At 34.8% G+C, this 25,908-nt stretch overlaps 1 protein-coding gene across 4 annotated transcripts in view; it reads right to left on the reverse strand.

Annotated features, from left to right (window-relative positions):
- Positions 1-16,816: 16,816 nt before the first annotated feature.
- The window catches only part of Nedd4 (E3 ubiquitin-protein ligase Nedd4), a 36,579-nt gene continuing 27,487 nt past the window's right edge, over positions 16,817-25,908 (reverse strand). For all 4 annotated transcript variants that reach the window (XM_076125690.1, XM_076125692.1, XM_076125689.1 and 1 more), the window contains 11 exons: positions 23,648-23,729; positions 23,222-23,320; positions 22,712-22,840; positions 22,207-22,331; positions 21,596-21,737; positions 20,809-21,018; positions 20,035-20,141; positions 19,013-19,146; positions 18,163-18,391; positions 17,383-17,552; positions 16,817-16,930 (listed from right to left, as the gene is read on the reverse strand). In XM_076125690.1, the coding sequence (XP_075981805.1) occupies positions 16,828-16,930; positions 17,383-17,552; positions 18,163-18,391; positions 19,013-19,146; positions 20,035-20,141; positions 20,809-21,018; positions 21,596-21,737; positions 22,207-22,331; positions 22,712-22,840; positions 23,222-23,320; positions 23,648-23,729 (1,530 nt within the window). In that variant the 3' untranslated portion in view covers positions 16,817-16,827. The remainder of the gene's footprint in view (positions 16,931-17,382; positions 17,553-18,162; positions 18,392-19,012; positions 19,147-20,034; positions 20,142-20,808; positions 21,019-21,595; positions 21,738-22,206; positions 22,332-22,711; positions 22,841-23,221; positions 23,321-23,647; positions 23,730-25,908) is intronic.

Consider the following 25,908-nt stretch of genomic DNA (forward strand, 5'->3'; position numbering starts at 1 on the left):
TGTGCCCTCCGAAGCACGAAGACGCCTAGTTCAAATACTACCATGCGGTCACCCATCTATGGAATGACCGCGTCAAGATTTGCTAATAACAATATTAACTTATAACATGACATCAATTCATTCATAACATCATCTGTGCCTATCAAATAAGCGTAAAATAATTATCTCTCGGCTAACGGTATAAATGTCAAGGTAATCTGTGAAGTAACTTGCATTACCATGTAAATGTTGACTTCCAATTGCTTGGATTCCTTTTTTTTTTTTTTTTTTAATCAAATTTATTGTCAAGGCCTTTAGCCAACAAAAGGCTATGTCGGCCTCATAGGGAAACTCAAATTACAACAAAGTGTACAGCAAAATCTTAAAAAAAAAAACTAATTTTCTAAGTGAAGGCAATTAAAATTTTCAAAAAACATAAATTAAAAGGAGAAAAATAAATTGAACATACTTTAATTTATCATATTTACAGAAAAAACATAACTAAAAAACTTAAAAATTTTAATAGCCTTTTCAGAAAATGGATCACTTAAAATAACATTTATACTACCGTTATGACAAAAAAAATCCTGCAATTGCAACTGTGCTCTAATATTATTATATAAACTGCATTCTATTAAAATATGCAACAAATCATCGATTTTCGAGCATGTATTACATATCGGCGACGATTTAACACCCACCAAATTTAAAAATTTGCCGCAGGGCACATGACCGGAACGAACCTTGAATGCCGCCACTATCTGATCCCTCGACAGGCCTGACTCATCACACCAAGGGGCCCGAGACAGCGCTGGCTGCATGGTCCGGTACCAGAGACCTTTGGTTGACATTGTGGACTCAAAATGTTGCTTCCATATGTCGAAGCAACTAGATTTCATGAAAGAAATCAGTTCTGAAGGGTAGGGCTTGCTGCCGAAAGGTATACCATCCGATGCAGCTCGACCAGCAAGCCCATCCACAATGTCATTCCCTGAAATCCCTACATGAGAAGGAATCCATTGAAGTTTGATATTAATTCCTTTCGATTGTAATAAATGAATCGACTCTAGTGCCGCATAAGCTATCGGCATGCCTCGGACACCCGTGACACAACGGGCCAAATGTTGGAGAGCACTTCTTGAATCCGACAAAATGACCACATCTTTGACCTCTATAGACTCTACATAAGAAAGGGCTTCAGTAATGGCTGTCAACTCTGCTCTCATAACACAAGCACCATCGCATAAATTTAAAATAGTTTTGTAATCATTTTGGGGGTCAAAAAATGCTGCTCCAACACCAGTAGTATCCTTGGACCCGTCAGTAAATATCAAATAAAAATCTTTATAATCAGAATTCAACATTGTCGTTACAATAGACTTTAAATTTTGTACACTACACTTACGTTTTGGAATATCAAAATGTTCAATCTTAGAATGAATACAGTGTTTAATATTAACAGACGATATCCAAGTATCAAGACTAAACATTTCTAAACTGCTACTCTTATGAACGACCATATCTTTATATTTATTGTATACATCAACTAAAATAGGTATTTTCTTATTCTGCCAGAAATGATTACTACCTAAAGTTGATAGCTTCTCAAGCAAGTCCACTGTTTGGTTATTGGCGAAAGAGACTATTCTCAACCAATACCTACAAGCTAGCCACTGTCTCCTCACAAACAATGGCGGCACACAGAGCTCGTTCTCCATTACACAAATAGGAGTAGTACGAATAAATCCGCCACATGCACGTAAAGCTCGATTTTGCAAAACATCTAATCTATTTAAATGAATATTAGCACTATTGCCATACAAAAAACTGGCATAATCAATCCTACTTCTTACAAGGGAAATGTACAACCTACGCAGATGTTTAGGATGAACACCCCACGAACTACTACCTAAAACCTTAAAAATATTAAGGTATTTGTAAACCTTCTCACAAGTTTCATTTATATGCGCACCCCATCTTAAAGATGCATCCAACCACAAACCTAAATACTTAATTTTATCGACAACTTTAATATGTGAGCCATTAATACTAATCTGAACATTTTCTCTAATCTTAGAACGACTAAATACGCAAGCATACGATTTAGATTCAGACAAATAAAGGCCAACACTCCCTAAACTATTTTGGAGAACACTTAAAGCAGAATTTAAAGTAGACAATGCTGGGCTTAAGTTATGTCTATTGGCAGACGTAAATAACACAAAATCATCAGCATATTGTGAAATAGAAACATCAGTTATTAATTTGCAAATATCCATAGTAGCAATATTAAAAAGTAAAGGTGAGAGAGGGTCACCTTGAGCTAATCCTATACTCGCCCGCCTAACTGTAACTTCATTATCATAACTCACAACCTGAAGATTTCGAGAATTTAGAAAGCTCCATAAATACTTGCAAATTAACCCACCTATACCAATTTTTCTTAATATAAAAATTAAACAATTAATATTTACATTATTATACGCATTACAAATATCAACAAAACAAGCAACTGTTGCCCTATTACTAGAAAAACCTATTTGGACACTCGTAACTAACCTAGTAAGATTATCTAGGCAAGAATGGGACCTTCGAAAACCTATGGTAGATGGGGAAAATAACCCTCGTTTCTCAACGTACCATTCAAGCCTTTTTAACAATAACCAGTGGAAAATTTTACATACACATGAAATCAAGGAAATCGGACGTAAAGAAGAAGGACTATTTGGATCGCGACCTGGCTTTGGGATCGGAATCACTCTAATATTTCTCCATTGACTTGGAATTATACCTTTAGCTAATATCGAATTGTACATTTGCAGTAAAAAAACTTTACCAGAAAATGATAAATGGTACATCATAGTATATGAAATGTTATCAATACCTGGGCTTGTATCTTTATGTTTAAAACAGTTCTCTAATTCAGCGAGAGAAAATTCTCTCTCAATGACTGAAAAATCATTCACGAACAAGGGAGATTCCTCCGAAGCCGAATCTGGGGTTAAAGATCGGAGCAAGTCAATACTCTTCTCCTTGTCTACGCAGCGGTTGGAAAACCGTCCTCCTTTCAGCCATCTCATCTTCCTCCACATGTCTGAAGCCGAAGTTTCGTGATCAATGCTCGAACAGAAATCTCTCCAACCTTTGTTACGAGCCTTTTTAATAACGCCACGAGCTTGTTTCATTTTAGTTATGTACTCTCTGTAGTTATCAGGTGTAGGATTACGTCTTAAATTTGAAAGTGCTAAACGCCTCGCAGCCACTGCCATCGATAATTGAGAGCTCCAATAAGGCTTGGGTACAAATTTTGTGTTAGGGTCTTGGCAAGTTCTAATCCAAGGAATTGATTGCTCTGCTATATAGTTAATTTTAGACTCGAACAAATCATAAGATTCCTGGATATCATTTTTAATATTCAAATCAGTGAATACAGCTTCCGATAATTCTTTGTATTTATTCCAATCCGCTTCTTTGAAATTTCGACGCTTCGACCAAATATGCGAAGAATCAAAGCCATATTTAATTTTAATGAAAATGTGATCACTTCCTAAGGATTCATTTGTAACTTGCCAAGTCAGTTTTAATGAAATATCAGTAGTAGCAAAAGTTATATCAGGTGAAGTTTCTTGAATAACTCCGTTAACTAGTTTAATTCTAGTTGGTTTACCATCATTTAAACACACATAATCACGATCAAAATATGATGAATAAATTAATTCGCCTCTAGGCTCTGTTTTGTAAGACCACGCTAAATGGTGTGCATTAAAATCACCAACAATCATTGTTTCTGTATCAAATGAACGAAAGATGCAATCCCAATCATATTGAGAGGTGGTCAAAGATGGAGGACAATAAATGGAGATAATATTTGAAAGTCCCTTAATATTTAATATTTTGACAGCCAGAACTTCTATATTGCAATTAGGGTGGTTAAAACTTAAAGGCAAAATCTTTATGGAATTGTGCGCAATAACACATAGGCCGCCATATGAATCATTTCTATCCTTACGAAGAATGTTGTAATTGGTCATGGTAATAATTTTATTAACAGACAGCCATGTCTCGCTGATTATACAAATATGAATTTTTTCCTGACTTAATAGTAATTGCAACTCTGTGGATTTCGGATATAAACTATTTGCATTCCACTGGAAGATGTTAAGAGTCTTGAGTTGCAAATTGAAGGAACTATCCATTATTGTTAACCATACCTAATAACTTCATCAGGAATCCAACATTACAGTTATCGAAAAAATATTTCTTTAAATGCGTAACAATAAACTCAAAAGTAAGTTTTATCTTTGCTATAAAATCCATATTCGACCTCCAAAAACCAGTGATCTTTTTAACAATTCTCTCCAAACTGAAATCTTCCTCCTCATCTTTGGTATCAGCTTTATTAGCGATATCACTTTGTTTTAAAACTCTTACTTGTTTTACGTAAACATTTTTTATAGGCTTGGAAGTTGAAGGTTTTGGTTGAATAGATTTTTTCTTACTGCTAACTGTAATTGGCAGAATCACAGATATACCATCGTCTTCAGGGTTGTCGCCCGTCACATCCTGCCCTTTTATATGTTCTTTAACCGTAAGACCATCTTTAAGCACATCAGAATAAGATTTCACACTACTGTTGAATTCAGCAGATTGCTCTGTAGCTCTTACCACTTGAGACTCTAAACTATTTCTTTCAACTTTCATTTTATTCACAGCTATTTTGTATGTACAATTGAGTTCTGCCATAACACCTCTTATATTTTTCTCTTTCAAAAATACCGGACATTTACTTTTAACCATAGCCATGTGGTTACCTTTACAATTTACACATTTAAATTTAACTGTTTCGCAATTAGTGTGTTCACCACCACACTTTGGACATATCACTTTTTTCAAAGGACAGTAAAGCTTCAAATGTCCGTATCTCCAACAGTTGGAGCACTGAGTCACTGGGAAGGTAAAAGGTTCTACTTTCAGCCTTAAGCCATATGATGATATAAACGTAGGTAAAGTGGGACCTTTAACACATATGCGGACACTCTCACTTTTTACCCACTTTCCGTCTTTATCTCTCTTATTCAAGCGTTTTATAGAAAGAATTTCCATATCACATTTCAGAATATCCTTTAAATTTTCCTCTTCCAACTCAATATCTACATCTTTGATAAGACCGTATGATACATTTACCTCACTAGTATTTCTACATACCCATCCATTTTCCTTAAAATGTTTACATGCCAACAACTTTTCTACTGCTGCATGACTCTTTACCCGAATAAGTACTTTAAAAGGGCTTTTGTATATTACTTTTGAAATATTCGCAACATCCTCCTTAAACAAAATTTTCGACATACTGATCTGTTTTGGTAAAATCTCTTTGGAAGTAATTGATACTTCATACGTCTCTTCGTTAATATTGTTAGGTAACTTTCCATTATTACGACTCGGATCAGCGATTTTTGTCGTAGCAGTGCGCAATTTCTTCCCCTTCTTCCCTACAGTCGTAAAATCAGATCCCAGAGAATCATCATCGATGCTGCCACTGTCCTGCCTGGTTCTTTTATTATTATTTTTTGTATCCACACAGTCAGAACCTCCATAGTCATTTACAGTGCGAACGGATCCATCCTCGTCGTCACTGGAACTCTCCATGGAGTTTTTATATCGTACTGGCCGAAAATATTAAGAAAAAACTGTCTGCTTCGACAGCTGTCAACCACAATTTATTTTAATTTCCAACCAATTTTCTTGAGAAAAAACGACAAAGACACTAATAATTTACTGATTTTAAACCGAACACTCTTTTAAAAATAATATACTCAACATTTGAACCGATAAACACTTCAACTTTTACCCTAAATCACAAATATATCGCGGAACAAACAGAACGCACGTTACTGCCACGACAATCTGTCAAAGAGTCGGGCTTGGATTCCTTATAGGTATATTCTTCATTTCTTCTTTTAAAAAAGTCTACTCCCGCACTAAGAATTGCTCTTGTGTCGCGGGGACTTTTACAAACATACAAACAACGGACACTGCACGACCAAACCCGAAAGAATTATTTGTGGATGGCACAAATAATTGTTTCGTGTGGGAATCAAACCCACTAGCTTCCGACGCAATGGTAGCGGCGTGGTGACCTTAACCACTGCGCCACGGGGGTAGTCATTCATTGCTGTATGTAAGTTATTCCTGCTATAGGATTGTCTTTTACCGCAAACTCGTCAGTTACCAGTGAGTGGTGATATGAATTCGGGTACAAGCAATCATTATTTTCTGTGGATGGGTGACCATCTTATACATATCGAGTTCCTCCGTGTTTTGGGAGGCACGTTTAATTGTGAGCCCCGGCTGTCATTTTCAAAGATCTTTGACAGTCTAACCGAGGGGTATCGTGTTATAACCCACGTAACTGAGTTGTGGAGGTCCGATAGACAGTCGCTGCATATAAAATACTGGTATTCAGCTGCATTCGGTGAGACTGTAAGACTGTAACATAGTTGGAAGAAAGGCTGAACTGATCGATTGATAGTTAATAATAATGCGTAATAGTAATAAAACATAGCCTAAACTATCGCAGCTAGAGTCCTTTCTTATATAAGAGGACCATGAACTAACGTGTTTAATTAAACCCAGGGTCTATATAAAATCAATTGCTTTACAGTACATACTTAATTTATATTGTACCTACTTAGTTTTACCTTGAAACAAACTCTTGAAGAATAACAATGATTGATTGTTCACTCGTAGAGCCGTTTTATAAATGTAATGGTTCACTTCTGTACGTGATGTGTGGGAATTAGTATTTTAGTATAATGTAGGGTCTAAGACTATGTTTATAAACACAAAGGACAGAACTAGAGCAAGGAAACAATAGATAATGAGTAATGTGTGTTTGTACTCACTCAGCCTAGGCTTTCTTTCAACTATATTGGAGTTTGCTTCCAGTCTCAACGAATGCAGCTGTATACCAGTGTTTTACTTGGAGCTAGCCTCTCACACAACTAAAATCACGACACCTTACTAAATAATAAAATTGGTCCAATTACAGTCCCGCTGCTGGTCAAGAGCAGAAATAAGATAATAATATGTAAGAACGATTTATCATTCCGGGAGAATATCCAAAAAAGCGTTGTATTACCATTAGGCTATATTTATTGATCCAGATTGTAATATGATGCGAAGAGAAGGTTCCTTATTTTGCCTTTTATTTATTTGTTCTAATTTAATGAATATATATGAGCTCCTTTACTACAGACCTAGAAAAATTAAGCAACTATTAAACTAGCTTAACAAAATCCCGCGTTGCGTTGTCGCAGCGTACACGCTAACTAAGCGCAAGTGTCAAGGAGAACTTAAGCAGTGTATTTGCACTATGCTCTGTAATTACCTCATTTGTATACTATATGATGAGGAAATGATATGTAAACACAGTGCAGACTGGCGCCACGCAACGAGACGTATGATTGAATGAGTAAAGAGATGATAGGTATAGGAATTAGTTTACTGTTTGTGTCTGTATCTAAGAAAGCTTGATAAAAATAAAAAATATAGAGTATTACTGTTACCGGCTCGCGATGAACCATTGTGAGTTTATCACTTTTATATATTTTAATTATGTACTATTCTAATTAGGCAATTTCTTTGAAGCAACAATGAAGGTTCTCATTACAGAAGTGATGTGTTTTGTGAGCGTAGAAAACCACTATAAATGTGTTATAAAGAGATAAAAATCCTAGGTATTAATACATTCTTACAGACATACCTACCTTCATAAACTAGTTACTACTTTACTAGGCAGAAAACATCGAAAGCCATTTAGTACGATTCTTACAAACTTCCCTTGTCTCATAGGTAGGTATAATTTTAGTATCTTTTAGGTAAGTAATGAAGGAGGGTAAAAGCGTCTACACATGGTCTCACAGGTACAGGTTTGCAATATCCCGTAGTCATTAAATATGAATACATTGTTTGTGATCTATAAGGATAGACCTATTTCTAGAGTATAACAATAGAAACCGTTTCAATATTAATACTGATTTCATGTGATATTCATTGAAACATGACTAGATTTACAACACGGTTTCACTTACTAAATAGACTAAGGTCTAACCTCATTGCTACTGAGAGGTACTATGAGTAACTTGACACTGTCGACTCCTACCAGCTAGCTCATATTCCTGAAACCTGAAAGTTGCAGGGAAGATAGTTTACTTATACCATCGGAGAGCACGTGTCGCCGTCGGTCCTGCGCCTGACCTCTCACTGGTCGTGTCGGTTATCCGTCCCACCAAACTATGAGAGTGATGGAATAGAGAGTGTACCTGTGTATTGTGCACACACTTGGACACTATAAACAAAGTCCTGCACAGATGGCCAGTTTCAATGAAACTGACCGCCGTAGCCGTGTATCGGCTAGGAGGACATTATTATTATATACCATCGACAAGTCGATAGTGCGCAGTGGGCCTTAAATGCATATAAAATCAAACACACAAATAATATGGAATCATACATTTTATTTCTCATAACGATCTTTATAATTTTAGGCAAATAATATTTATAAATAAAAATAATTACATTTCGAAGATATTTTCCATAATGATCAGTATAAAAACATAAGTTTTTAGTATATTTGTTACAACTAGTTAGCAAAAAGCTCCTATTTAATTAATTATTGCTATATTTTAAATTATATCTGCGACCTCTTAAACTAGAAATATTCGTACCGACATACATAACCAAGTTTTAATATTGCCATCTCTTTCTAACGACAATAAAAGAAAAGGAGCTAAGATAATTTTTAAGAACTGTCAAAATTATTTAATTGCATGTTTTGATTTATTTAGCAGTTCTTAAGATGTCTTCTTATTTCTTTAGAAAGTGACAAAGTAATATTAAACTCCTCGTAAATCACACAATCGGTACAAATATTTTGATAATTGGAATAAATCGTACATATTGTAAACAGTCGATAAGTACCCATTATGTAAAAATTCGCGCCCAAAATTATAAAGATACATAAAAAATAATATAATAAATTGATATCAATAACTAACTAAATTAAGTAAACGATCATAGACGAAAACGAAACTCGACTAAAACTAAATAAATACAGGGTGTAAACAATTGCTCCATCAATAAATATACCATACCTTTTTAAATTCACAAATTATAATTTTTTCCTCAAACTCCATTTAATGGACTCGTGTTATCTAATTTTACATTTATTTTATATTATACATATTATTATTTCAATAGCAATTTTTTACACCTTATACTAAAATTATGTACAAGTGTGCTATATATGAAAATATCTTTTTTATATAATCCAAGCGAAAAGCAAATTTTTATCTAACGAATAGGACGCAAAATTAATATATATTAATTACTAAACACGACCGGACAAGATGGCCGACCGAGTCGACCGTCTAATAATTGAAACATTTTAAATTCTTTATACAAACACCTTGTCCGGTAAATATATCACGTTATTTAGAATTTAACTCGTAAACAATGCGTGGAATAAATTATCAACAACATGCGTATGCACTTGTCACTCTTACATTATAACGAAGGCTACCACGATTGGTCGATTGACATTGACAGCTGTCAAACATGACAGGCAGAAAACGAAACGCCATGTACATTATTACTATAGTATACATAAACTCACTCCTTTTTAAATTTTAATGCTTTTTTACAATCAAAATATCGTACATGGTAGTTTTTATGAATTATAATATTATGGCGTAGTTTGTAAAGCTAATTTGTCAAGTTAAGGGTGTTATTACGCCTAGGGGTGGGTGTACCTGCGTTGGTATTGTCTTGTAGTTCACTAATTTCATTCTCGAAAGCCTGAACACGTTTAAACACTCATACAAGTTGCACGTCAAAAATCAGCAGCGGACAGCTGATGTCGTTGTTTTCAAAACCTGTCCCTTTTTTGTTCAACAGTATATTATAGTAACTAATGTATTTTAAAAGCGTATAGTTTTAAACATGTTCAATAACTGTTGTCGGTACATGCCAAAATGTTTAGTGAAATTTTTGTTTATAGTCTAAGAGTGGGACGCCAATAACTTTGTACTTTAAGCGCAATTTTAAACGGTAGGCAGATTTCCCTAAATTTAGTTTTATAAGTATTTTGTACACACCTTAAATGTTATAATCGAGATTTTAGATCGCATAACATTAGGTATCAAACATAATAGGATAAGATCCCAGAGCTGCCAGACCTACGTCATTTTAGCAAAGCTGAAACTTTGAGGATTGTTAGTATAAAGGGTCTGTTAAGAGGTATGCACATCCACTACCTTGAAAGCGGGGCCGTTTCTGAGGTAGCGCGGAGTGAAGGTGCGTAAAAAACGACCCAACCCACGTTATAGTAGCAAAGTTGGTTTTCAGATATGTTATTAATGATATTATGTAGAATTAAAATTGACTATTGCCAGACCGTTTCCCGGGGCCATTACTTCTGCCAGACGCCTTAAATGTTATAAAAAAATGAGGTCAACTACGTCATAGTAGCAAGCCTAAATTTTATATATGTTATTAAAGGTACAATTTTAAGACCCCCTGTATGCGGACAGACCATTCCGCGGGGCCCTTCGTCCCCTAGACGCCATTAAACTTTCCCTATGAGTGCGAGAGTAAGAGCATTATTCATACGCATAAATGAAAAACAATTGAATTAAAAAAATAAAAATTGAAAAATTATTGAATACTAACTGACCCGCGCATCTTTGCTTGCGTCACTTAAGAGAGATAGGTCAAAATGTTACATAAACGGGTTATGTAACATTTTTCACTGGTACTCTGCTCCTATTGGTCGTAGCGTGATGATATATCGCTTATAGCTTTTCTCAATAAATAGGCTATCCAACAGTAAAATATTTTTTTATTCGCACCAGTAGTTCCTGAGATTAGCGCGTTCACACAAACAAACAAACTTCTCAGCTTTATAAAATTAGTATAGATTAAAAGTACTTGGAATGTTTAGGAAGATAAGTAGCATTATTTTGGGAATTATTTTAAAAATAGATATGGTTTACACTATCCACAAAAATTATGAAAAAAAAATTGTAGTCATTCATCATCATCATCATTATCTGAGCTCTTACTTCCCTCATCAAATTGAATATTTAAATCATCTCCACCATCGTCTTCATTGTTACTTGAATTCTCTGTAAAAAAAAATGTAGGTAATGATGTTGAAAACAGTTACAAGTAGGTAAATAATAATATATAATATATTGAAATAATTTATAGTTAAAATAAAATACCTAATTCGTTTTCAAGTGATTCGCTTACGAAACTTGGCAATTGGTCACCATCAAACCACTTAAAATGATAATGGTTATCCTTTAGAACCCACCCTTTATTTGCTGGGCTTAAAATGCTAGGACGCTTTATATGAGCATTACTCCAGACACCCGCAATATAATTTGCTCGTCGAAATTGTTGAAGCAATTCAGATTTACAAGGAGGTAAATTACTTGCGTCGAATTTTTTAGATGCTGCACGGCTACAACTTTTCATTAACACGTATACAGTCGGCGATGTGAATGAGAAATTCCACCGGCAAAATGTTAAAAAATTCGACGCAAGTAATTTACCTCCTTGTAAATCTGAATTGCTTCAACAATTTCGACGAGCAAATTATATTGCGGGTGTCTGGAGTAATGCTCATATAAAGCGTCCTAGCATTTTAAGCCCAGCAAATAAAGGGTGGGTTCTAAAGGATAACCATTATCATTTTAAGTGGTTTGATGGTGACCAATTGCCAAGTTTCGTAAGCGAATCACTTGAAAACGAATTAGGTATTTTATTTTAACTATAAATTATTTCAATATATTATATATTATTATTTACCTACTTGTAACTGTTTTCAACATCATTACCTACATTTTTTTTTACAGAGAATTCAAGTAACAATGAAGACGATGGTGGAGATGATTTAAATATTCAATTTGATGAGGGAAGTAAGAGCTCAGATAATGATGATGATGATGAATGACTACAATTTTTTTTTCATAATTTTTGTGGATAGTGTAAACCATATCTATTTTTAAAATAATTCCCAAAATAATGCTACTTATCTTCCTAAACATTCCAAGTACTTTTAATCTATACTAATTTTATAAAGCTGAGAAGTTTGTTTGTTTGTGTGAACGCGCTAATCTCAGGAACTACTGGTGCGAATAAAAAAATATTTTACTGTTGGATAGCCTATTTATTGAGAAAAGCTATAAGCGATATATCATCACGCTACGACCAATAGGAGCAGAGTACCAGTGAAAAATGTTACATAACCCGTTTATGTAACATTTTGACCTATCTCTCTTAAGTGACGCAAGCAAAGATGCGCGGGTCAGTTAGTATTCAATAATTTTTCAATTTTTATTTTTTTAATTCAATTGTTTTTCATTTATGCGTATGAATAATGCTCTTACTCTCGCACTCATAGGGAAAGTTTAATGGCGTCTAGGGGACGAAGGGCCCCGCGGAATGGTCTGTCCGCATACAGGGGGTCTTAAAATTGTACCTTTAATAACATATATAAAATTTAGGCTTGCTACTATGACGTAGTTGACCTCATTTTTTTATAACATTTAAGGCGTCTGGCAGAAGTAATGGCCCCGGGAAACGGTCTGGCAATAGTCAATTTTAATTCTACATAATATCATTAATAACATATCTGAAAACCAACTTTGCTACTATAACGTGGGTTGGGTCGTTTTTTACGCACCTTCACTCCGCGCTACCTCAGAAACGGCCCCGCTTTCAAGGTAGTGGATGTGCATACCTCTTAACAGACCCTTTATACTAACAATCCTCAAAATTTCAGCTTTGCTAAAATCACGTAGGTCTGGCAGCTCTGGGATCTTGGTCCATAAGATTTTCCAAAATACAAATATAATATTACTATTAGGTATTAGTAAAAAAGTATTTTCTTTCCGATAATACGATAATCTAGTGGAACTAAAGCACAAAATGAAATACATAGATTGAAGAAAATAGAAATCATTGCAACCTTTTATAAACAAGTCGTAAATCGGATATGGATCAAACAATTCAGAAAATTCCCTCTACAATTAACAAACTATTGCACCCATCTAATGCTGCTATAAAAAATCTTACTTAAGACACCTAATATCTACGAAATATCTCCCAATTATAACATTTAACGTTACATACGTCGTATGATACATTTTCTTACCGCTATGTACCTACAAAGCTTGTCAAGCATTATACCATTCTAGCGAGCTACGCGAACTATATAGCAATATGCCAAAATATATACGAAATTATCGACGACCCACTCTCTAAGACTATATAGCTATACTTTTGATATTCAATTTTGATTCAAACGCCATCTAGGAACAGTTTTTGAGTTTAGAAAATGATTTTTTTATGAAGCTGTTTGTTTTGAATGGAGCGGTAAGCGAGGCGGATAAGTAATTGTATGTTATTTTGTGTTCAAGGTATGATTTTAACATAAAAATTTGGTTGAAGAAGAATATGGTTCTCATATGTGTAACTAACTATCGTATTTTAAAGCAAGGAAATAGAAACATGTATCTTTTATCAGGTTACATATGTCTTTAACTTACATCGTAGATATTTAGATGCCTTCAATAATCTCATTGATTCATACAAAATCAAAAAAGAGGAAAAAATATCAAACTATTTAAATCTTTTTAATTCGATATAACGCTTATAAACTCGCTCCGCTCCCCGCTCCGTCACTCTAACAACACAATAAATAATTATTTCTTACTGATTACATTGCGGGTATTTAAACATTATTGTCGATGTGACGAGTAAATTAATTACAAATAACATCGATTACATAATATACAAGGTAGGCACTCGTTTACAAATACTAAACACCCGAGTCACAACAATTAGTGCCATCTCTCTCTCTTCACAATAGGATAAGAAAAGGATAGCAATAATATTGCAGAACATTTACCTTCTTATTCCTAAAAATATATGAAGCTATGAAAGGCTTATAAGGAGTTTTGTTTCTTTCACTCCTTAGCGAAATGAAAAAGAGAAAACATTATCGTAGTTGTTTAACTAAAATAGGTTTATAGTGTGTTTATGAATATGAGGGATACTGTTTATTATTGCAATTCAATATTATAAGGAAATCAATTAATGTATGCATGTTGAATTGTTTGACATTAGCGCAAGTTAACCCATTGTGATGACAGCATGAAATATACTAATGTGGGAATGGGAGAAAAAGAAATCTATTTGCACGTAACCAAAAATAATGCTGACCTTTTCTTATAACCTTAAAAAGAAAGAGACGGAACTATAATTTAGTACATCAGTGAGACGGGTCGTGTACCACACAAATGTAACGCTTGCTCACTCTACCACAATCATAGTGTCACAAATGTTAATTTACTAAACCATATCAGGCCTACATTCATTCCTTGAAATGAAATTTCGTAAACGTATGTTTTTCTTTAAGACTTTATTTAAAATTTTGTACAGAAACGCCGGCTTACTGTCGAAATAATCGATTTCTAATTATTGATGTGATACTGTAAGCTTATATTTTATTAAATTGAATTAAATGTAATTCAGCATAGTGATTAGTTGAAGATCCGGGGTCGAACATAGGCTACTATTTTTTTTTTATTTTACCACCAAGCAGCTTAAAGAGGGGTGAAACTACACCAGCGGAGGCACACGGGTCGTTATATTTTGTACCATAGTTTTACTGTTTGTCCGAAATTTTGAAATTAATGACGTTTTTGATAGGAACATACGATTTTTTCGTTGATAAAGCGTTTTTTTTTTTCAAAACAATGTGTTGTATTCCGATGGAGTTTACTTTAGCAAATATTGAAATGTGAAACTAATTTTACGATTTAGATTTTAGTATCGGTAGCTACTGAAATGTGTGGTAGTGAAATTATTTCCTTTTTCATAAGATTATCTTTATATATATAATTCTTCTGTAAGTGTGTATGTCACTGAACTTCTCTTAAACGACTGGACCGATTTTGATGAAATTTTTTGTGTGTTCAAGGGGAACTGAGAATGGTTTAGATTCACAATTTTGTCCGCTGGACAATGTTTTTTTAATTAATTTTTAATTTATCAGTAACGTGTAGACAGGACAACGTCTGTCGGGTCCGCTAGTTAATTAATATAAACTGTCTACTCTGTAATTGAAATATCTAATTGAGCACAATGTTTACAAATGTTGCCGGCAGATGGCGTTAGGCGTATGATCAGTTTGAAGTCCTTGACTTTAGCAGTTATTTTATTTTATAGTCAAAATAGGGTCAAAATTCAATGCAGATTAGATTTAACTACAGCTTTACTAGTTCTGAATAAGTACTGAATACGTTATCAGAAGGAATTACAGTTGTTATTGTTGTTTAACTATCTTTTGGATAGATTATCTGAGACTTCTCCACAGCAGTGAAACTGGATAATCTTGTATATGATTATTTTATGTGTTTAATTGTATGATAATTTTATTTTTAAGGCATAGAGGAAGCTTAATAGATTTAATTTGTTTCAGTAACGAAACTAACAATAACTGTTTTATATGACATTTAAAAAAAAGTGTTATTTTTTTTAATATTATGTCTATGAAACAAATTATCAAGTTTCGTTACCAAAACACTGTGATTTTAGTCGTTTTAAAAATGAAAAATATCAATATTACAAAATTAATAATTAATGTGTAAACCTTAGATACAAATTTTGAAGTCGATGTATTTTTAAGGAAATAATAATTTTGATACTGTAGTATTTTTTTTTGTCGCTAATAGGAACCAAACCCACATTACCCTAGTGAAATAACTTTTTTGCTTTAACTAGGAACTGAACCAAAATCCCCAGATACAATAGAAATTAGAGATAAATGCGTCTATTTTCAAAATTTTGTAAATACTAATATTTTTCATATCCAAAAGTACTTAAAAATCATTTAAAATCACGTTAATACATAAGTCTTAATTCAACCGATACCTGGCCATAAACCTCTAACATAATATGGCGACACCAGTTATACACGCCGTTACCAATAACCTATCTTTAGTATATACACTTACTATAGTTTACTAACTTTAGTAAGAAGTGCCTACTATAGTTTAGTTAATGAAATACTTAAGGGGAATTTTATTACTTTTGAATAAGTATTGGTTAGTTTAACAAGTGGAATATTGGTAGTTTCTTACATACATATGCTGCCACTTCATTTGTTAGATAGGATATCTAACAGCTATCTAGGACTTGTGAAATTAGATGTAAGAGGCGTTGCGACGTTTCGCCGGCAACTGTAATTATAGTTTTAATAAGTTTTTATGCACTTAATCGCCAGCCTTTGGGCGACTTATTACTTATTGGCGGTGTACAAGCAATTTCCAGTCACCGGCGACCAACAAGCAATCTAAAGGCCGAATAAGAAACCTCTCTTAATTTTTGATGTGTATCGTAGCGACTGAAATATTTTTGAGCATCTTTGAAATTAAATCTACATGAGAATGTAGGCCAGTTTGACGACTTATCGATAACTGTTGTATAGCTTATCTGGTAGATAAAATGACAGCAAATTTATGAAAACAACTGTCAAATTTCTACCTGATACAGCTAACCGTCACTTATTTAGAAGTAATTAAATCGGGGCTTAATGTATTCAAATAACTGAGTTATAGTAGTACTTAAGGATAAGTAAGATCAAATAGTTTAGTAAACTATTGTAAGTGTAAAGATAGGTTATAGAGAACGGCGTTATAAATCCACGTTATAATAATAAATGATATTGCTTAATATCGATTATTGCATGTGTCCACCTGTGTGGGGGGGGGGGGCTCAGTCGACGCCGGCGAAGCCCTGCGAGCCCTCGATGGCCTTGATCAGCTTCTCCCGGAGCTGCTGGTAGCTCTCGTAGGGAGGGAGGTCGATGCGGTTGAAACTGCAAACCAGATATTTTTTAAGATAACTATCCTGCACAAATATTTGCTCTTGAAGGAAAGAAAACATAATAACAACATACGCAAGATACAACATTTTTGAATCGCCCAAAAATAATCTGACGTTGGGAAATCGTACTAATCGTAGTAGGCTTTTGCCCAGCAGTGGAACAACAATTGGATAATTGCCTGGGTTAACTATAAATTATAAAACCCGTACTCATAAAAGGTTCATCTAAAATTCTCAGGCCATGTAGTTTTTTTCGTAAATAATGTGAAATTGTAATTATAACAGACTGAAACACTTTATTAGACACTCATTTGATATCAACGCAAATCTGCAATAGTGACGTCACTACGTCGTATTCCTACACTAAAATGTGTTTTTTGACATTTCATAAAGAGTAGCTGATTTGACTGGTAGGCAACTACCGTATTGGGTATTATAACTGACCATGTATGAGCTCTGGGGTAGTTATCGGGCGAGCCCCACTTCTCGATGGTGAAGAGCTGCGGCCCGTTGCTGCCGTACAGCTCCTTGAACCCGTTCATGGGCACCCGCGACGTGCCCGTCACGAACTGCAGCAGGCGGGAGCGCATCTCGTTCGAGAATGATAGCACCACCTGGAAGAAATAAATATTAAATTTTTTAAATATTAAATGGTAGCGACGTGATGACCTTAACCATTGCGCCACAGTGGCAGTCATAGATATATTAGATTTAAGACTACTTGTCTTGTAGTGTAATTGTGTGCGCATTTAAGTATTTGAATCCCGGTTTAAGTAAAAAAAATGAAGAGTATGTCTGCTAGTAAATCTTTTGTAATATTGCGAATTATATTAAGTCGCAAATTAAAAGCGTGGAAGGGTTGTTTTATGTTAGACCAAAAGGTTCAGTTATATGGGTCTAAAAGCAATAGATTTTTTAGGGGATCGCTAAGTTAGTTAATGTTGTTACAGTTTCAAACAAATAATATAATAGATCTAGATATTTAATCAAAATAAATGTTTACGCATATTTCAAAAAAACTTTTTCGTTCTTGACTTACGCGTACGTTTACAAATGTTCAAACAATATTAAATCCAACCAGATTCGAAACGACTAAGTATTTTTTTAGTAATATTACTTTTAAGTAAAAGTCGAATTCCTGACTGTGTGTTTTGTTCATGACTGAAGTGTGTAACGTAAAAAAAAAGGATTTTTTCGTATACAAAAATGTTAGTGATGACGTACCCTCCAGAACCACTGCACGACGAGGTGGTTGGCGTGGTAGTCGCCCTTGTACAGCGTGTTGGCGCGCCAGTCGCGCACGTCGATGTGCTGGATGCCGCACAGCAGCAGCTCCAGCTCGTGCTCGTCGAAGATCTTGAGGAGGGGGAGCGGCACCAGCGCGCCCAGCCCCTCCAGGAACGCGAACATCTGCTCCGCCACGCGCGACACGAAGCGCCACTGGATCACCAGCCTGATAAACAAAATACAACGATAATAGCTGCTCATCGCTTACTTGGTCGTCTAACCACCGGTTTGTGAGTACATTTAGCGGTAGTTTATCTATTCAATTGCGTTTTTCATACGAGTTTCAACGCTAAACCTATATTTTAACTCTGATAGTTCTGAAAAAAATCTTAAAAATTATTTTCCAATAAAATATCTTTCAAATAGCTTATATAGGATTTTGATGTATATATGTTGACACTTATTTTCATACGTATGCTGTCACTTTATTTAGCAGATAAGTTATCTGATTATAATTAAGCTGACACTTTAGTAATGCTTGACCTTGGTAAACGATCTTTAATATTTAAGAGGAACTATAATTTAAAAAACGCCACCTATATCTGTGTGTAAAGAAAATATAACAGGTCCAAAAATTGCTTTACAAATCTAATGGTGTCTGTTTGTTGTTATGTCAATTCAGTCCAAATTTTAAAGCTGCTTTGATAATTCTTTATGGTGTACAAGGAATTATCTAAGCAGCTGTTAAAATTGCACTTTAAACTTTTTCCTGACTCAGTCTGGATCACAAAAGTACATACTGTCGTACGCTATTGAAATTTTGCATAAAATTATATTTGAATCTTACTTGATATATTCATCCTTGTTGGTATCGTCCACAGACACGTTGGCGCCGCCCGGCTTGAGCTCGCGCTGGATGGTCTTGCCGAACTGCTCCTCGTCCACTGAGAACGTCAGGTACAACTCCGACGGATCGTTCTCCTATTACACCAACATAGACGATTACACTTTTTAAAGACAAATATGTGGCCTAATGTTAACAGGACAATTAATGTAATCAACTGTTGCTGACTACTATCGAGTCTCAGATTAACTAACATAAAAGGTATAGCATCCAGCAACGTTATGAACAGACACATCTATAAAAAAGTAAAATAAAATCGCAAAGATTTTAATTAATTTCCAAGATTTGTAATTAAATGTGAATCTCTTAAACTTACTATAACTCGCAAAAGTACAAAACTAAATATCAATTTAGAAACATGAAAGTTACCAAGCACCGAAATAATAACGAAACTTTAGATAAACGAAACATAGTAGATCTAAGGCTACGTTCAGATGACAGGCGTTTAACGCGCGTTTTCATAACGCGCGTTTACAACTACATACTTTTTATTCAGGCCGTACACATGCTAACGCGCGTTTTAATAAAGCGCGCGTTGACGCTGCGCTAACGCCTGATAGTAGTCAGCGCGCGTCAACGCGCGCTTTGAGATCATTGGTTTTCTATGTTTCCGTTCAGTTGAGCGCGCGCTTTCGACGCGGATATACGCAATTTTAGGGATTAGGAATCTCTATGTCGGATGCGACAACTTGCGTTCAACGCCTGACAAGCGCGTGTCATGTGAACACTACACAAAAACTAAACGCGCGTTCAGCGCGCGTTCAACGCCTGTCATCTGAACGTAGCCTAAAGGTCCGAGGTTTTAAAATGCTTTTCGAAGTACCTAAGGCAGTATATGGCTGTATAGTTCATACTTTCAGCATAATTTTAAAACTTGTAAGACAGCTATTAATATTTCTCCTTCATGATTATAGACTTAGAAAGTTTTACGTAGCTGTTACACTTTCAAATGTTAGGGTACTGACCTTAATCCACATGAGTGAGTTGTAATACTCGAGGTCGACGGACTCCATGTCCTGCAGCTCTATCGTCTTGCCCAGCATCATCTTGTAGAACGGACGGATGAAGAACGCTACACACACACAAAAACTTAGTGAATACAAAAAATATTATAGTAACTTCAATGAAAAAACGTCGTCCTGTTGGTTACTCGGCTACGCCAGCCAGTTTTATTGAAACTAGCCACTCCAGCCAACTTACTGTGCAGGATTTATTTATATAGTGTGTGTAAGTATAAGAACAATACACACAGGTACACTCTCTATTTCTTCACTGGTAAAACCTGGTGAGATGGATAACCGACACGACCAGAAAGACACGTGCTCTCCGAGGCACGGAGATCTTAACCTCAACCTTATAACTCCGGGCAAAAATCTTTCTCCAGGGTTGGTAAAATAGAAAATAAGTTCAATCATTATTCTATGAAATACAACTACTTACCATAAATCTATACTAATCTATACTAATCTATACTAATATTATAAAGCTGAATAGTTTGTTTGTTTGAACGCGCTAATCTCAGGAACAACTGGTCCGATTTGAAAAATTCTTTCAGTGTTAGATAGCCCATATATAGAGGAAGGCTATAAGCTATATATCATCACGCTACAACCAATAGGAGCAGAGTACCAGTAAAAAATGTTACAAAAACGGGGAAAATTTTGACCCATTTTCTCTTATGTGACGCAAGCGAAGTTGCGCGGGTCAGCTAGTAAAAATAAAAAGTACCAAGTACTCACCATCTAGCAACTTGCCATGGTACACGGCCATGCCAGCGACCCGGCCAATAAACTTGAAGTAGCTGAGATGTTCCTCGTTGCACACCCCGCTGTTGGGGTTGATCTGCAGCGTGTAGTTGTCCATCGCCGAGTACTCGAACAGCCCGTAGTACGGGTTGAACATCTCTTTCGACAGTAAGAAGAACCACTCGCGGGCTAAGCCTCCGTAATCTAGAAAAATATAGACAAAATTATTGTATAATTTTAATACGATCCAGTCAAAATCTTTAGGAGTAAAAACAATTGAAAAAGACTTAAACAATTTTCAGCCCAAATTATAGACAGAAAATGATTTAAAAACTAAAGAATAAAACAATATTTTTTTAAGACACTTCTTTTGTTCCTAAGAGTTAATCAAAATAATTGCTAACTATAAAACTCGTATTCGAAAATGTTTACAAAACCAATACCAACTTTGTAATTGATACCAAAGATGTTATAGAATTGAAATGTAAAATCACACTTAGTACCAAGCAATGACATTTAACGATTTAAAACTCACGACTTGTACACATAATATTATAATGCAACGGGTCTTAAACGCGATTAAGACCCGTTACATTATAATATTAAATGACACTTAAGAAAGGTTTCGAAAGATTATTCATATCTATACCTAGAAATCAATATCAAAAATGCATAGAGAATACAATTTGTATCGATCTACCGGTAGCTGTTATGTGTAGTATTACCCACACACTGTCTGTCTGTATGAGCGGTGTATATAAATGTGGCGTATGTATCTTACCAAGTCCGACTTCGGACTCGAACTCGACCCACAGCTTGGTCTTGAGCAGGTCGAGGCGGCTGACGGAGCTGATGATGCGGTACGAGTCCTCCAGGATCGAGTTGCGACGCACCTTGATCTCGAACTTGTTCGGCACGTTGCTCTGTATACATCAACCATATTACATTAGTATTGCTATCTTGTATAGCTACAGACGTACACATAACGACAGAAGTGCCTAAGCAAATGGTACAAAAACTGTCTAAAATAGGTACAAAAAAAATGTATAGGGAATTTGGTCACACGAAAGCCAGTTTTTTAATTATTTTGTTTCGTTATCGCCTATAACCTGATCGGAAATAGCGAGTAATTTTAACAAATTTTAAAAAAGGGACGCCTTTTTTTAAATTTGTTAAACCATTTAAATTATAACCATTATTTTAAGGTATAAAAATAAAGTGCGTTATATATTCGAAAAATACCATCCTGAATTTAAAACTATTTAAAGACTATGGCCCGGATAGACAACTATTTGGCCTTAAGCAATGTGAATGAAAAACTTTTAGGAACATTTAATTTCCTATACTAATAGATATTATTTAAACAGAACTAAATCAATGAAGGCTACTGACCGGTTTACGCAGTTGACTCTTGAGGTACTCGTACTTGCGCTTGTAGTCTCTGGAGTAAGGCACGGCGGGGCCCGCTATCTGCGGGTTCGACAGTCGCGGGTCTTCCCATTGAGTCGTACGCGTATCTTTAACACACAGGAAAATAATGTTAGACAACTCTCGCACTAAGAATTGCTCTTGTGTCGCGGGGAAGTCCCCGCGACACAAGAGTAAAAGAGTTGTAAAAACATACAAACAGCGGACACAAAATACAACACTACACACTCTCTATTCCATCACTGTCATACAGAAGTTCCTAACAGAAAAACTTACAGACTTTTTGGCCCGACCGTAAATAATATTGTAGAACAGAATCATGCATGGTTTTCATTTACTTAAAATTGCATTGGACATAATATGTCAGACATTGTTAACAACGTTATAGCTCTTTAATTACTTCTTTCCTCTAAGACGTGCAAGCACACAACGTGCACGTACATACCCGTATACTTGTTACAGTACTCACTATGATCAATGAAGAAGATCCGTCCGTCGGTGTGTACTCTCTCCTCCCAGCCCTCGGGCAGCGCGCCCAGCTCGTCCGCCTCCACGCCGCCCGCCGCCGCCGACGACGTGGGCAGGCTTGATGCACAACCTACACATATATACGTACGACATTTTAGCATTTAGTATTTAGTGTTTAGAAACCGAATATTATAAATAATGTGTCAGAAATATTATATTGGTTATAGTTAGTCATTTCATTTTATATTTACTGTTTAATAAGACCAATTAAATGTTAAAAAGACTAAAAATAAATGTTTAGTTCGCGTATGTGCAATAGCGTTGAGTCCGCTTTTGTAACACACATTTAAGTAAGTAAATTAAAAATAAATAAATTATAATATTAACGCCTCCAGTTAGCTCAAATACCTGTGGTATCCGCCAAAGGCAAAGAAGCCGGAATTTATCTTCACTTATCAATAAACTGTTTTAGATATTATTTTCCTTCAATAATTATAAAAGCGTATTTTACCAGTTCTAGGATCTATCCACGTGGTAGTCTTCTGGTTATGATCGATGAAGAATATTCTGCCGTTCGGCGCCTTTTGCATACTCCAGCCGGGCGGTAAACCTGCAAAAGGAGTGTAAAGATTAGTAAAACCATAACATGACTTACCTCATAACCACCAAAGCTCCATCATGCTTGTACCTGCTAAACGCAAATAATTTTTCGAAAAAACTATAAATCTTTATTTTAATAAGCCGATTTGCAGTCTTAACAATTAAGTTCACAATCTTCTGTTCAGCATCACTATAAAAGGTTTAACTTAACGTAGTAGCTCAAAAAGAACCCTACCAAAACAATTGCGTCCGAAGCGAGTTATCATAACTGTTAAGTTATTTCAGCCTAAAAACAACTCTACGCTCATATAATTAAAGTCTAAAATGGTCCACTTACCATCACTGTTAGGTAAGTTCTGGCTCTGCGTGCTGCTGGCGCTGCTGCTCCTCGTGCTCTCCGTGGAACCGTCCGTCTCGTCCTACAAGCACAAGATGTCACAACGTCTCACACGTACAAGCGACTCTCGACCTTGTGCGTGCACGTATACGGTCCGTATTCGGTATTGCGAGCGTGTTATGTGTACTGCCAAATTAAGGAACGGGTAGGTACTGATAGTGTTTTAAATCTATTTGGATTTTTTTGTGTAATGGATAGGTTATGTTTTTATTTTTGAAGAGGCAAGAATCAAACCAAAATTGATGGTAAAACAAAAACAGGAAAGTTGAGTGGGTCTAAAATAGTAGCTTTTTACAGCTTGGGCAAGGATCTCTTTCCGCAATGAGAGAAGGAGAAGAGAGGGTACTTAAAAGTATTAGAAATAAACGATATTAAATAAAAAAAAAAAACTTCTTGGAAGCTTCAGGAAAACTCTTCTAGACCTTACAGACACAATATTTGAAAAGGCGATAAAATATGGATTTTTTTCCTATGAATTTAAATTTTATTCATGAAAAGGTTATAAATTACAGGATGATATAAGACTGACTAACCCCCGGTTTCTGAGATACACTTAGCGGTAGTTTATCTATTCAATACCGTTTAAACTCATATAAAAAACGCTATTGTATAGATAAACTACCGCTAAATGTACTCAGAAACCGGGGGTAAGTAGTATTTTGACTATTATTGGGTATGATTTTTGAAGAATATTTAAAGATTTAATTTAGATCATAATTTGGCAGTACACTAGCCTACAGAATGTGCAATTCATATTTACAATAGCCCCTTAGCTTTCACGCTCTGCCAAAAAGCATATATTATTTAAATATATGTACACATCTTATATACCTTAGCAAATATTCCATTAAAAATATACTCAAAGAATAAAAGCATATTTTTAACATTCCATCAAGACATTTGGACTGTTTTCTTTTATAAATGTTACTGATTTTTAAATACTATAATTATATGACTTATAACACAAACTTAACTTATTGATGAATACAAAACTACTTCAAAATGTAATAAAACAGAGACTTGTTTTATAATATAGCATCTATACTATTATTATAAGTAAATACGAATGTCTGTATGTCTGTCTGTCGCAATATCAAGACTAAACCGCTAAAACTATTTGTATAAAATCAACTTAGTATAGTTATAGATAGTTTAAAACCTATATATTCAAACATAGCATTCTCTTTTGTAATCTACCCCAGAATGCACAAAATAGGGAACACCCACGTGCTTATCTATCTGTAATCCGAGTTTAGATGCGTAATCTATCCATAAACCAAGTTTGTTGATCATAAGTCATTTATCTAAAATCTTTAATAAAATAAGTCTTTAAGAAAACAGACCAAATCACCATCCCAAAAATGAAACAGGACAAAACATTATTTTTTTAAAAACCCACTACAATACATAAAACTAGACTACAAAGTCAATTTCCAAAATCTAGAATACACGCTCCAACTAACTACAATAAAAAAACTAAGAACGTTTACACAGAAGGCGTACTATTAGCTGCGTAGTTTACGCTTAATGTGTGAACGTTAGAAATGTCTACTACATTAGAAGTAAGTAAGCAAACAGCACAAGCATACGTAATGTCACGAATTATATGTCAACTGGATATAAGGAAAAATATTAAATACAGTTTTTTTTTTATTATTGTGAGGTATATTTTAGCAAAAATATGTACACAGTAATTAAAACTAAAAAAAAATGATATGATATTACTATTTTTTTCGTGATTTTTTACAAAAATTCCTTAAAAAAAAAATATTTTGCCCGTCCCACTACTGGGCAGAGGGTCTCCTACCAATAAGAGAAGATAATTTTACTAAAATATACTTATAATGAAAAAATACTGTATTCAATTTCAAATATTTACAACTTTAATACAAAATTAAGGAATAATTGTTCCAACACGACGTATTTTCGAAAACTTGTACTAAGACGAAAAAACGCGCTGAACAAATATCCAAAAAAATTGCACAAAAGTCGTATTTGTTATAATTATGTTTATTAATTACCAGTTTCACTTCCTTAATAAGTGTTGGAAAGCCTATCCAAAAGATAAAATAACACCACAATACAAAAAATAATTTCAAAAATGTATCGGATAACTTAACCAATACTTATTCAACAGTGAAACCGGCTGTGAAGCGTTATCTGTTAGTGTTACGAGCGTTAGTCGGCTGATAACCGTTAGA

This window comes from Anticarsia gemmatalis, chromosome 17 (assembly GCF_050436995.1).
Source record: "Anticarsia gemmatalis isolate Benzon Research Colony breed Stoneville strain chromosome 17, ilAntGemm2 primary, whole genome shotgun sequence".
NCBI lineage: Eukaryota > Metazoa > Arthropoda > Insecta > Lepidoptera > Erebidae > Anticarsia > Anticarsia gemmatalis.